At 42.7% G+C, this 15,210-nt stretch overlaps 1 protein-coding gene across 1 annotated transcript in view; it reads right to left on the bottom strand.

The window, feature by feature from the left end:
• Nucleotides 1-15,210, bottom strand: part of JAK2 (Janus kinase 2) — a 286,716-nt gene that overhangs the window by 207,524 nt on the left and 63,982 nt on the right. The window contains exon 2 of the mRNA XM_073669078.1: nucleotides 3,416-3,651. Within this exon, the coding sequence (XP_073525179.1) occupies nucleotides 3,416-3,629 (214 nt within the window). The 5' untranslated portion in view covers nucleotides 3,630-3,651. The remainder of the gene's footprint in view (nucleotides 1-3,415; nucleotides 3,652-15,210) is intronic.

Here is a 15,210-nt window from a genome sequence, read left to right on the forward strand (position 1 = left end):
CTTGGCTTCCAGAGCACGTACAAACGTCTACCGCGGAGGCTTGTGTGCGCAATGGCTCCGGGACGCCGTGATATTTTTTTATTGGCCCATCCCACGCAACATGCGTGTACTATTCATGTTTCTATATCTTATGCCTCCATGCTTGTGACAGACAAAGAAACTAGTCCTATGGGACAAATGGTCAGGTACAGATAGACGAAGCACCCCCCCTGCTGGCTGTGTTTCCTCTCGAAGTCTTTGAAGCTCCTAGCATTCAAGTGTTAAGTAGGCTTCTTATCTTACAGGAGCCTGGATGGGGGGAAACTATCTAGTTGACGTTTTAACAGAAGGTCCCAAGGGTGGGGGCTGCTGAAGTGTGGCCATCCCTGGATATGATTTATCATTACCAAGATGGCGGCTACAGGTTCATCACAGTAGGACTACCATCTTTTTCAGACCATAAGATGCACTTTTTTCTCCCAAATTTCAAAGGAAAATAGGGTGCGTCTTATGGTCCGAACGTAACTTACCGGTGGTGGTGGAGCGGGATCGCAGGGCCCGCCTTCATTCCCTCCCTCCATCAGGAAGGCAGCGGCAGCAGCAAAAGAGGTGAGGCGGGCCGGTATCTGGCTGGGGGCCGGGGCCTGGCTGTGAGGCAGAGCTGCGTGAGCGGTGTTCCGGTGGTCACAGCCATCTTCCTGAAGCTGTGATCCACAGGAAAATGGCCGCTGGAGTCGGCGCATGTGCTCTGCCACGCCAGATGCTATTTTCCTGTAGATCACAGCTTCAGGAAGAAGCCCGCGGGTACCGGAAGCCGCTCACACCACTCACAGCAAGACACCGGCCCCGGTACCAGGTCCTGGCCCCCAGCCAGGCACTGGCCCCGCAGCATCTCACCTCTTCCGCTGCAGCCGCCGGGTTCCTGAGGGAGGGAACAGAGGGCCCTGCGATCCTGCTTCACCACCACCGCAACTCCCGCTGCTGGAGCACCGGCTTCTCGCATCCAGGGTCCGCAGCATTCCTCCACTTCCTGAAGGACCCTGCCTCCTGTGAACCCCGCTACTCCAGGTAAGATACCTATTCAGACTATAAGACAGACCCTCATCTTATAAAAAATATTTTTATTCCTATTTTCCACCCCAAAATTTGGGGTGTGTCTTATAGTCCGATGTGTCTTACAGTCTGAAAAATAAGGTATATGGGGCCCATTATTCTGTATGGAGAACTATGTGATACCCATTATACTGCATGGAGGACTATCTGGGGCCTATTATACGATATGGATGACTATGTGAGGCCCTTATTCTGCATGGAAGACTATGTGGGGCCATTATTCTGTATGGAGGGCTGTGTGGGGCCATTAGATATGAAGGACTATGTGGGGCCCATTATACTGTATAGAGGACTATGCGGGGCCCATTATACTGTATGGAAAACTATGAGGGGCCGCTATTCTGAATGGAGGATTATGTGGAGCCCATAATACTTCATGGAGGACTATGTGGGGCCCATTACACTGTATGGAGGACTATGTGGGGCCCATTATACTGTATAGAGAACTATGTGAGGCCCATTATACTGTGTGGAGATCACAGTTGGGGCATCATACTCTGTTGAGGTCCCCATACTTTGCCGGGTGGGTACAGAAGGGTCATCATCATGTGTGTGTGTGTGTGTGTGTGTGTAGGAATTCACTGTGTGGGTATTATGCTGTGTTTTGGGGGGCCACTTTGCTTGGCATCACACTTTATGGGGGCAATAAAAGGGCAATGTGGGGGTTTCAATAGGAGGAAAATTACTTTGTAAGCACAGGACATTGTTTTCATAACTATCAAGGATAAAGGCTGGCTAGCGACTTTGTCCAAGTTTTTAATTTTGTCCCTCTTTTATTTGAGTTTGACATCCCTGCATTTAAGGGATGATATTTGCCAATTGGGGCTTTAAAATTATATTGACACCACTGAATAAATGTGTGTACATCACTATAAGACCACATTGTGATTTTAGAAACTTTGATGACTACAGCAATCTCAGAATTCTATGACCCTTTCATTTAGCGGATATGACCTGTTGAAAATGAAGCGCATAGCCAGACATTGGCTTCTGCCAGCAATCCTAATGAATCTCAGTCCTTTCTTGGGAACCTGAAAACCGTATAGGTCTTGATAACAGGGCCCTGTAATGCATCACTGGGTATATAGAGGGGACCCATGCCAGCAAAGCTCTCTCCATTCATTTGGATGGGAGGTATAAGAAATGATGGTAAATTATCAGAACTCTCACGCATAAGAATAGGTGACCATCTCCCTGTGGCGTTGTGACAGGGCCTCGTTCTTGAGATAGATGGGTGTCCTAGCTTTGGAGCCTGCATCGTTTGGACATTTATGGAATGTCTATATAATATGACATAAAAGTTTAAGATGTGAAAGTGAAAAACCTATGACACTCTAAAAGGCGCTTTCATGCTGAACTTGTTTTTTGTGTTGTGCAACATAATTGTGCACATTGTACCAATGCATCATTTGGCTGCACAGATAGAACAGGTGAATCAAGTCAAAACCATTTGTTTCACATGTAAAACTCATATTGTAAATAAAAGGAACATTTTCATGAACATACAAGGCTGTTCTTGACATTTCTGTCTTATTGTCTGTCCCACTTAGTTCACAATATTCTTTACAAGCTGCTAAAGGACAGAAGTAAAAGGCAACTCATGAACGTGTTTTTGGAACACAGTGATATTCTATATAGATAAGAAATTATAAATAGATTCATCAGCAGGCAGACTAAAAACATTAGCATTTAACCCATTCTCTTAGAAGCATTCTGGGTCTCAATGATTAGCTGAATATTTCTAATTTTTTTACATGCACTAATCACACAGATTATTTTTTTCAGGTCGCTAAAGTTATTTTTGCATATTTGTATAAAAGATCAATGCCTTATTCTTATGCTTTAAACATAGCTGTGGGATCACAGAACGATTCATCAATGTACAGAAAATAAACTTCGTTCTATTATACGAGCTGGCAAGTATTCCAAGGGAGGTCCTAGTCCCTTCCGAGTGGATCAGTTCTGCTCACTATATTCCCCCTTGGCATTAATTAATGACTGCATAGTGGTGACAACTCAAGGCCAGGGGGGAGACATGATAGTTCATTCGACACACATACACACTCCCAAGCAACACAAATCCCAAGCAAAGCAACGTCACCCCAACCATTTCTGGAATAAGTATTGGCCTATTTCAAGCATGTGCCACACAAGTTTCTGTAATGACAATGCACATTTTTATCTAAGGGCATGTTGAAAGAATTCCTCCAAACAGAAATGCAGGAGAACAGCGTTCATCTTGCATAAACCCAACAACAAAGCAATAAGTAAATGCACGAATATAAAAACTGTATGCTGGTCACAAAGAGAGAAAGGCACTTACCACAAGCTTTAGCGGCAGTGATGCATATCTCTTCTGCAACATATTCTCCTGGGGGTAACGCAATGTAATCCTTATCAGCAGTGCCCGAAGCATGGTACAGAAAGATGTGAAATCCTGGCTCACTGGGTCTTGAAGCACTTAAATGAGTATCTCCACTTGATTCAACAGTAGGAACTGTGGTTATGTTCATTTCAGTCATTGTGAGGCAAGCCATTACATTACTCCCCAAATAATACCTAGAAGCAAAACCACAACAAAATCAGAAATTAATGCGTTTCTTTGGGGGTAACATCCACCAATTCCTGAATGTCTGTACAGCACGGTCAGAGACGTAGATTCTGCACAGTATCAGCAGTATAGCAAAGACAAAGCATTTTGACTTAGTTCGACATCTCAAGGGTTTTTGAAAAGTTTGAAGTCCAAAAATAACACCGGTAATTGCAGAAAGCGCTGTTTTAAAGCCAAGTGCTGTAGTACTCCTCATTATTTATTAATTTTACTCGCTTATATCGCACCACTGATTTCCACAGCGCTTTACAGACATCATCATCATCACAGTCCCCCACAATCTACATTCCCTATCAGTATGTCTTTGGAATGTGGGAGGAAACCGGAGAACCCGGAGGAAACCCACACAAACACGGGGAGAACATACAACCTCCTTGCAGCAGCTGTCTTTGGTGGGATTTCAACCAAGGACCCCAGAGCAGCAAGACTACAGTGCTAACCAGTGCTGCCTTTATGTGTGCACTGTGTTAAGCCCTCTATATTCATGAGCTGCGACTCCACCAGCCCCAAGCCGCTAATTGACAGCTTTCTCCCTTATGCATAATAGAGATCAGTCGGTCAACAGATGACTGGGGAGCTGGCCTCTAACAAAGACTTTTACTCGTGTTTCCCTTTTTTGATGTATTCTTGGCACAGACACAAACACACTGGGATTCTGCACTTAAAAACATCAATAGGGTTTTTTACATAATTTTTTTCAGGCTCCCCACAAAAACTGGTGTGGAAAAAAAGTGAATAAATTAAAAGCACAATTTAAGAGTATTGTCAACGCCTTCTTGAAGCAGTCAGTTTTCACCTTCCAGGCCACGCCACATTTTTCAATTCTGGCATATCATTTTATGTGGTAATAACTCTAAAATGCTTTTATATATCCCAGTGATTCCGATACTATTTTTTTCTTGACACGTTCTACTTTATGCTAGTGGAAAATCTAAGTTTGATTTGAGTTTCTGAAAAGATTTGAAAGTGAAAGTAAAATGTTGAAAAATTAGCAATTTTTAAAATTAGAATATTTATGGCATTAAAACAGATAGTCAAGCTATACAAAATAGTTGTGAAATAACATTTACCATATGTCCAGTTAACACCAGCATCATTTTTTAAATAAATGTCCTTCTATTTTGCTAGGATGCTAGAATACTTAAAAGTTTAACAGCAATTTTTCATTATTTACGGGGGTGCTTTATTAAAAACTAATAATAAAATTGGAAAAAAATGACCACCAGAACCACCACTTGCGTTCTATTTTTTTATTTGAAAACAGTTAAAGATATTGTGTATTCAGGTCTGCCACTAGCAACAAAAATTCTGGAAAAATATGACAAATACTGCTAAATACGGAGTAAGTCCTCAAGGAAAAAAACATGGCAGTGAGCAAGCAGGGTATAAAAACTCAGCAGCAGAAGCATACTACGGGGCCATAGGGACTCCGTGTGTCTCCATCCTATGCTTCATCAGCTGCAGCATGTGGGAGACATTCACGTCTAGATGCAATGCTTCTATGGTAGAATTGCTCCATAATACAGGGGAAAATAAATAATGACAATTTTTTTATCCTATTTGCTTTCATAAAAAAAAAGTCTAAGTTTGAAATTGGAGGCATTACTGCTTACCTGGAGTAGATAAAAATGTACAGACTTCACATCAGTTTTAAAAACATATATAAATATAATATAAATTAATTAATATAATTAATTTGTTGAAGTGTGTAAAAAGAAAGACATGTCCTGCATATGGAGGTGCATTAACCCCTTCCGGAAATGGGTAAATTTCAGTTTTCGTTTTTTCCTCCCCTTCATCCAAGAGCCATAACTTTTTTTTTCCTGTTTACATAGACGTACATTTGAAGAACACCATTCATTTTACCACAGTTTACTGGAAAACAGGAAAAACAAAATTCCACGTGCAGCAAAATTGCATAAAAAAAATGGAATTCTGACATTGTAAAAAACAATTCCCCCCCAAAAAAGTACATTTTGTTGTAAAAAGTGACATAGCAGTAGGACTCTTCATTAGTACAATTACGACGATGCCAAACTTGTCCAGTTTTTGTATTATTTCAGTATTGAAAAAAAAAATAATCAGAAATTTGTACACAAAAATACATTTTGATTGTGCTGCCATTTTCCAAGTCCCATAACTTTCACTTTTTGGTTTATAGAGCTCTGTGAGGGCTTTTTTTTGCGGGATGGGACAACCTTTTTAGGGATACCATATTGGGATTGTTATGACGCTTATGACAGCATTTTTTGCGGTATTGTGGCAAAAAAAAAAAAAAAACTTCTGTTTATCAAATCACTTACCGTAATTATTTTTATAATTTTGATAAGTCTGACTTTTGTGGACGCTGCAATACCACGTGTATTTTTTTTATTATTATGATCTTTAATGGGAGAACAGGAGGGTGATTTGAACTTATGTTTTTTGTTAGTTTTTTTTCATACTTTTTACAATTTTTTTTTTTTTTCATAGTTACATATACTTACATAGGTTAAAAAAAAAGACTCGGGTCCATCAAGCTCAACCTTTCTACATTGTAACTGTATTTACTAGCCCCCTTAGAGAACTTGGGAGTCCGAGATTGTCTGATCGCTTGTACTATAGTCCAGTTGCATATAGTAAAAGTCAGTCTCCTTTGAAGCCCGGCTACAGGCTGGTTTCAAAGGAGCTCCGTGATGACAGGCAACAGACCCCCACCTGTCATAGCTATCCATCAGCGCCCTGCAATTGCGCCACGATGGGCAAATAGAATAAAGTGCTCCCATGCCAGCGAGCTGTTAATGCCACTATCAGAGTTTGAGAGTGGCATTTATCAGGTTAACAGTAGCGGGCAGAGCTCTGCTCCATCCGCGGTTGTTAGAGGCAGGTCCTGGCTCCACATGCCATAGAGGCATCCTCTCCTGTCTCTTTGAACCCTGATCCATATCCATGGGGGGGACCTTAGACTGGTCTCGCCCGTTCCACTACAAGTGCCGCCAATGCACCTTACATTTGATACTATTGGAATCTCTGATCATATACGGGCTGTCGCTTGAGTCCTGTTGAGCCGCAATCTATCTTTATATATACATATTTTCATTTATGCATACTTGAAATGATCTTTAGTGTATAAACTGAAGAAGGTCGTAGAGACCTAAATGTTGATGAATTGTATATACACGATACTGTAATTACTAATAAATCTCTGCATATGAGTGCAGGATTCTATTGAATTTTTATACTGAACGGAGTGGGATCCTATCCGTGCACCATACTTTAAAGGAGTGCCGTTCTTCCCTCTATAAATTCTATGTCACAGCCGTTATCTGCCGGGTATGGGTCAGGCTGATGTACAGTGAATGTCGGTAAGGGGTTAAGGCAAGGCACCTCTACAAAGCCAATTTCAACTCTTTTACTAATATAATATAATATATATATTAGTACAGACCAAAAGTTTGGACACACCTTCTCATTTAAAGATTTTTCTGTATTTTCATGACTATGAAAATTGTACATTCACACTGAACGCATCAAAACTATGAATCACATGTGGAATTATATACTTAACAAAAAAGTGTGAAACTACTGAAAATAGGTCTTATATTCTAGGTTCTTCAAAGTAGCCACCTTTTGCTTTGATGACTGCTTTGCACACTCTTGGCATTCTCTTGATGAGCTTCAAGAGGTTGTCACCGGAAATGGTCTTCCAACAATCTCGAAGGAGTTCATAGAGATGCTTAGCACTTGTTGGCCCTTTTGCCTTCACTCTGCGGTCCAGCTCACCCCAAACCATCTTGATTGGGTTCAGGTCTGGTGACTGTGGAGGCCAGGTCATCTGGCGTAGCACCCCATCACTCTCATTCTTGGTCAAATAGCCCTTACACAGCCTGGAGGTGTGTTTGGGGTCATTGTCCTGTTGAAAAATAAATGATGGTCCAACTAAACGCCAACCGGATGGAATAGCATGCCGCTGCAAGATGCTGTGGTAGCCATGCTGGCTCAGTATGCCTTCAATTTTGAATAAATCCCCAACAGTGTCACCAGCAAAGCACCCCCACACCATCACACCTCCTCCTCCATGCTTCACGGTGGGAACCAGGCATGTAGAGTCCATCCGTTCACCTTTTCTGCATCGCACAAAGACACAGTGGTTGGAACCAAAGATCTCAAATTTGAACTCATCAGACCAAAGCACAGATTTCCACTGGTCTAATGTCCATTCCTTGTGTTCTTTAGCCCAAACAAGTCTCTTCTGCTTGTTGCCTGTCCTTAGCAGTGGTTTCCTAGCAGCTATTTTACCATGAAGGCCTGCTGCACAAAGTCTCATCTTAACAGTTGTTGAAGAGATCTGCTAGAACTCTGTGTGGCATTGACCTGGTCTCTAATCTGAGCTGCTGTTAACCTGCGATTTCTGAGTCTGGTGACTCGGATAAACTTATCCTCAGAAGCAGAGGTGACTCTTGGTCTTCCTTTCCTGGGGCAGTCCTCATGTGAGCCAGTTTCTTTGTAGCGCTTGATGGTTTTTGCAACTGCACTTGGGGACACTTTCAAAGTTTGCCCAATTTTTCGGACTGACTGACCTTCATTTCTTAAAGTAATGATGGCCACTCGTTTTTCTTTACTTTGAATTTGTATTAAGGCAAGAAAAAAGCAGCTAACAGTCTTTTCAGTAGGACTATCAGCTGTGTATCCACCTGACTTCTGTACAACACAACTGATGGTCCCAACCCCATTTATAAGTAGTGTTGAGCCACCCCCATAGAGTACGGGTTCGGTTCGTCGAACACCTTAGAACACTGTCAAACACCGTTAAAACCAATGGCAGGCAAACAAAAACACATAGAAACACATAGAAAACACCTTCAAAGGTGTCCAAAGCTGACAAACTGCTCAGAAGACACTCTCTTTAAAAAAAACGGCCGGCAATTCAACAGCGGCATACACCGGTACCCGACAATTTAGACAAGAAGGAATAGAGCATCACACATAGATTAGATAGATAGAAACATGTCAGTCACATATATAAGTACAGTGATAGTGTTGATTACTGTACTTGTCATTTAGTGTTAAAATAAAGGATTAAAAAAAAAATTGGCGTGGAGTTCCCCGTAATTTTAGTTTCTAGCGGAGGTTAAGCAGACGGCTGGGGCAGATGTTTGAAGCCTGGGAAGGGGTAATACCCATGGAGCTTCCCAGGCTACTAATATCAGCCCCCAGCTGAATACCTAGCCTTTACTAGCTATTAAAATGGGGGACCCCCAAAAAAAATGACGTGAAACTTGCCTAATGGATGTACCGTATATACTCGAGTATAAGTAGAGTTTTTCAGCACATTTTTTGTGCTGAAAAAGCCTCCCTCAGCTTATACTCGGTTATATACCCGAGTATATATAGATTCCGTTGGTGGATAGTGAAGGGGGGTTGCGGAGGAGCGGGGCACACGCAGTAGCCGCTGTTGCATCTACCACGTGTGCCCGCTGTTAAAAGGGAAATTAATATTCCCTCTTCATTTCAATATTCATTCTCTTTAGTAGCAGGCACGGAGGAGCACTGACCCGCAGGTCCTGCTGACTGTGCCAGCTACTAAAGAAAATGTGTATTCACTGTTCTCCATGCCCATAGTCCTGGCGTGGAGTGGAGTGAATATGCCGGCAGCAACTCACAGCAGCGTCAGAGCGCATGCCTGTGACGCCATGCGCTCTCAGATGCTTACATGAGCTGCAGCAGGAGAACAGGACGCAGCGCTGGAGCAGAGGTGAGGAAGGAAGGTGGGTATAAGTGTTTATTTTTTATGTGTGCAGTGAAGGAGCGATGAGGAGGCCATACATACCAGGATTGGGTGATGAGGAGGCCATGCAAACCAGGATTGGGGGATGAGGAGGCCATGCATACCAGGATTGGGGGATGAGGAGGCCATGCATAACAGGATTGGGGGATGAGGAGGCCATACATACCAGGATTGGGGGATGAGGAGGCCATACATACCAGGATTGGGGGATGAGGAGGCCATACATACCAGGATTGGGGGATGAGGAGGCCATACATACCAGGATTGGGGGATGAGGAGGCCATACATACCAGGATTGGGGGATGAGGAGGCCATACATACCAGGATTGGGGGATGAGGAGGCCATACATACCAGGATTGGGGGATGAGGGGTCCTATGCATGCCAGGATTGGGAGATGAGGGGTCCTATGCATGCCAGGATTGGGGGATGAGTAGGTCCTATGCATACCAGGATTGGGGGATGAGTAGGTCCTATGCATGCCAGGATTGGAGGGATGAGGGGACCATGCATACCAGGATTGGGGGGATGAGGGGACCATGCATACCAGGATTGGGGGGTGGGGTGAGGGGTCCTATGCATAGCAGGATTGGGGGATGAGGGGTCCTATGCATAGCAGGATTGGGGGATGAGGGGTCCTATGCATAGCAGGATTGGGGGATGAGGGGTCCTATGCATACCAGGATTGGGGGATGAGGGGTCCTATGCATACCAGGATTGCGGGATGAGGTGACCTATGCATACCAGGATTGCGGGATGAGGTGACCTATGCATACCAGGATTGGGGATGAGGGGACCATGCATACCAGGATTGGGGATGAGGGGACCATGCATACCAGGATTGGGGATGAGGAGACCATGCATACCAGGATTGGGGATGAGGGGACCATGCATACCAGGATTGGGGGATGAGGGAACCATGCATACCAGGATTGGAGGGATGAGGGGACCATGCATACCAGGATTGGGGGATGAGGGGACCATGCATACCAGGATTGGGGATGAGGGGACCATGCATACCAGGATTGGGGATGAGGGGACCATGCATACCAGGATTGGGGATGAGGGGACCATGCATACCAGGATTGGGGATGAGGGGACCATGCATACCAGGATTGGTGATGAGGGGACCATGCATACCAGGATTGGGGATGAGGGGACCATGCATACCAGGATTGGGGATGAGGAGACCATGCATACCAGGATTGGGGATGAGGGGACCATGCATACCAGGATTGGGGGATGAGGGAACCATGCATACCAGGATTGGAGGGATGAGGGGACCATGCATACCAGGATTGGGGGATGAGGGGACCATGCATACCAGGATTGGGGATGAGGGGACCATGCATACCAGGATTGGGGATGAGGGGACCATGCATACCAGGATTGGGGATGAGGGGTGCCATGCATACCAGGATTGGGGATGAGGGGACCATGCATACCAGGATTGGGGATGAGGGAACCATGCATACCAGGATTGGGGGATGAGGGAACCATGCATACCAGGATTGGGGGATGAGGGGACCATGCATACCAGGATTGGGGGATGAGGGGACCATGCATACCAGGATTGGGGATGAGGGGACCATGCATACCAGGATTGGGGATGAGGAGGCCATGAATACCAGGATTGGAGATGAGTGGGCAATACTTAGCAGGATGGGGAAATTTACCAGTAGCTGCTGCATTTCCCACCATAGGCTTATACTCGAGTCAATATGTTTTCCCAGTTTTTTGTGGTAAAATTTGGTACCTCGGCTTATACTCTAGTATATACGGTATTAAGAAGCCATATTATGGCTGTATGGAAGAGGACCAGGTGTGCATGTTTGTGAAGAGATTGTGTACATTGTGACCATACACTAAATGATGACCCCTATATTAGAGAAAACTGCCTTTTCACAATTTGAGCTAGCCCGTATAGAAATTAGATATAAGACCCCAGAGTACAGCACAAAATTACCAATTAACCAAGTTTTCCATTTCAGTATTAATCCACATTACAATGGGAAAATTGAGTGACTTTGAATGAGGCAGTGTGGTCGGTGATCGAAAAGGCAGGCCAAGTATTACAAAAACTGACAACCTTGTGAGATTTTCTCTTGCAATGGATTTAAAAAAAACAGAGAACGGCATTATTGAGCATAAATAAGACAGCAAATGAGGATCGAAAACAAATAACAGACAAAAGGGGGATGATGTCAAAAGAATCATTCTGGCGAACAGGTGGTTTACAGTCAGGTAAATTGCAGAAAAATTTCAATGGTGGCGCTCCACCTCGTGTGTCCGAACACATGACTTACAGTGGCATGTACAAGTTTGGGCACCCCTGGTCAAAATTACTGTTATTGTGAACAGTTAAAAGGGGTACTTCCATCTCCAAGATCCTATCCCAATATGTAGCAGGTGTAATATTATTATTATATTATATTATTATTAGCAAATACATCCAAATAGGAATGTAGTATAGCTTTCCTGATTCGCTATGTCTCTTTCTTCATGTGCAGGGCATTGCAGGACCTTAAGTATCCATGGTTACGCCCATTAGCAACTAGCTGTCACTATATCAGTGGTCGTAACCATGGATACCTAAAGGTCCTGCAATGCCCTGCACATGAAGAAAGACGCATGGCCAATCAGAAGAACTATACTATATTTCTAATTTGAGGTATTTGCTAATATTAATATTATACCTACTACATATTGGGATAGGATCTTGGACCTAAAGTTAAAGATGACACATTTCCTTTGTATTTTAGGTAAAAAAAAATGCAAAAAATTAATCTTTTCATTTTAAGAATTAGAAAAAGCAAAAGAGACCGATGCAAAAGTTTGGGCACCCTGCATGGTTAGTACCTAAAACCTATATGTAAAGGCACTCCTGACAAACATAAGATCCTGCATCAAACATAGAGCATCACAGCCAGAATCAAAAGCACAGTTTATTGAACGACACAGAGTACATAACAAACATTTAAAAAATTATTAAAAAGGAGATATAAAACAGAAATGGATGCCACACTGGATGCCTCAAAGTGCATATAGCATATATATCTGCCCCAATCAGACAAGTTCATGTGTTACATATAGAAGTTGAAATAAATCAAATATCCCAAGAATATATACAATTGAAACTAGAAGTTTACATAAATTATATAAAAATACACATATGCATGTTTTTCTCAATATCTGACATGAAATCAGAATAAACCTTTCGTGCGAGAGAGAGCGCAAGAGAGAGCGCAAGAGAGAGCGCAAGAGAGAGCGCAAGAGAGAGCGCAAGAGAGAGCGCAAGAGAGCGCAAGAGAGAGCGCAAGAGAGAGCGCAAGAGAGAGCGCAAGAGAGAGCGCAAGAGCTTTGAAGCATTTTTTATTACTTACTGCAAAGTCAAAAGTTGACATACATTTCATTAGTATTTGGTACAATTGCTGAATGATTTGGGTCAGACGTTTGGGATATCCTTTCACAAGCTTCTCACAATAGTTGGTCGGAATTTGGGTCCATTCCTCCTGACAAAACTGGTGTAACTGATCCAGGTTTGTAGGTCGCCTTGCTCGCACCTGCCTTTTCAGCGTTGCCCATAAATTTTCAATAGGATTGAGATCAGGGCTTTGTGATGGCCACTACAAAACATTGACTTTGTTATCCTTAAGCCACTTTATTACCATTTTGGCAGCATGCTTTGGGTCATTGTCCATTTGGAAGACCCATTTCCACCCAAGCTTTAACTTCCTGGCTGATGTCTTGAAATGTTGCTTCAGTATTGCCACAATATTCTTTTCTCATGATGCCATCTATTTTTGCACCTATCCAAGCGGTTCTTCCTGCATTACTTGGACCCGCAGAAGCGCTTGGATAGGCGCGAAACGGCTGTTGTCCTGATCCATCTCCCCGCTCCCCCTGCTTTTTTCAATAGGATTGTCCCACCACATGGAATAAAAGACATTACTTTTTAAACAGATGGTGAGTGTTGGTTTTTCTATTTTTTCTACTTGTTTATTCCATCTATGAATTTTTCTCTTGCACCACCATGTTAAAAATTGCGAAGTTATGTTCTTAAATAACAGGTGATTTTGTAACTGATGATGGGTTGGTGCAGTTTTCTTTCATAAATTACATTTCTGTTTTATATCTCCTTTTTAATATTTTTTTTAATGTTTGTTATGTACTGTGTGTCATTCAATAAACTGATTGTGCTTTTGCTACAAGTTTGAAGTAGGATCTTATCATTAGTACCTAGTAGCACCCCCTTTTGAAAGAATCACTACTTGTAAATGCTTTTTGTAGCCAGCCAAGAGTCTTTCCATTCTTGTTTCAGGGATTTTCATCTATTCTTCCTTGCAAAAATTCTTCCAGTTCTGTAGGATTCCTGGGTCGTCTTCCATGCACTGCTATTTTGAGGTCTGGCCACAGATTTTCAATGATGTTCAGATCAGGGGACTGTGAGTGCCATTGTAAAACCTTCAGCTTGTGCCTTTTGAGGTAGTACATTGTGGATTTTGACAAGCATTTAGGATCAATATGTAGAAGCCATTCTCTTTTCAATCTTAACTTTTTTTTTTTTTTTTTTACAGATTGTGTTATGTTTGCATCAATAATTTGTTGAAATTTCATTGAATCCATTCTTCCCATTAACTGTGAAATGTTCCCTGTGCCATTGGCTGCTACACAACCCCAAAGCATGACTGATCCACCCCCATGCGTAATGGTTGGAGACATGTTTTTTTCCTGAAATTCTGTGCCCTTTTTTCTCCACACATACCTTGATCATTGTGGCCAAAGAGTTCTATTTTAACCTCACTGGTCCACAGGATTTGTTTCCAAAATGCATCAGGCTTGTTTATAAGTTCTTTTGCATACTTCTGAATTTTATGGTGAGGACGCAGGAGAGATTTTCTTCTGAAACTCTTCCATGAAGGCCATATTTGTGCAGGTATCTCTGAACAGTAGAAGAATGTACCATAAACCCAGATTCAGCTTAATCTTTCTGAAGGTCTTTTACAGTGAAGCAGGGGGGTCTGATTTGACTCTCTAGCAATCCTACGAGCATCTCTCACTGAAATTTTGCTTGGTCTTCCAGACCTTATCTTGACCTCCACTGTTCCTGTTAACTACCATTTCTTAATTACATTACAAGTCAGGAAAGGGCAACTTGAAAATACTTTGCCATCTTCTTATAGCCTTCTCCTGCTTTGCGGGCCTCCACCATTTTCACTTTCAGAGTGCTAGCCAGCTGCTTAGAAGAACCCATGGTTGCTGTTTGGCACAAGGTTAGAGAAAGCTGGGTTTTTATAAAGCTGTGAAATTTGCATTACCTGGCCTTTCCTAATGATGATAATGAACAAGCCATAACCATAAGGGTACGTTCACACATGTTGGGTTTTTTCAGCGTCACAAATCTGCAGCAAAACCCAACTCTGGCAGGAAATCAGGTGCGTCAAAAACCCACGTTTTCAAACAGGACAGGAAATCCGTTTGGACAGAAGAGCTAGTTATCCCTTGATGGTAGCAGTTTAGCCTACTTTTTGCAAATTCACACTAGTGTCATTCTGACAAAGTTTTATAATAAAATGAAACTTTTACTAATTATATAAGTGAATTCAAGATTTAGGCAATTAGTTGTTCGGTTTGGGCACATTGAAACGTTATGATAATTCTATCCTACCATTAATTGGGTCCACTCCTGTCTTGACTAACCTATAGCAGAAGGCACCATCAGCAGGGCTTGTGGATTAGTT

The sequence above is a fragment of the Phyllobates terribilis genome, unplaced genomic scaffold (assembly GCF_046119375.1).
Source record: "Phyllobates terribilis strain yellow unplaced genomic scaffold, ASM4611937v1 Scaffold_1__5_contigs__length_1240528914, whole genome shotgun sequence".
Lineage (NCBI taxonomy): Eukaryota > Metazoa > Chordata > Amphibia > Anura > Dendrobatidae > Phyllobates > Phyllobates terribilis.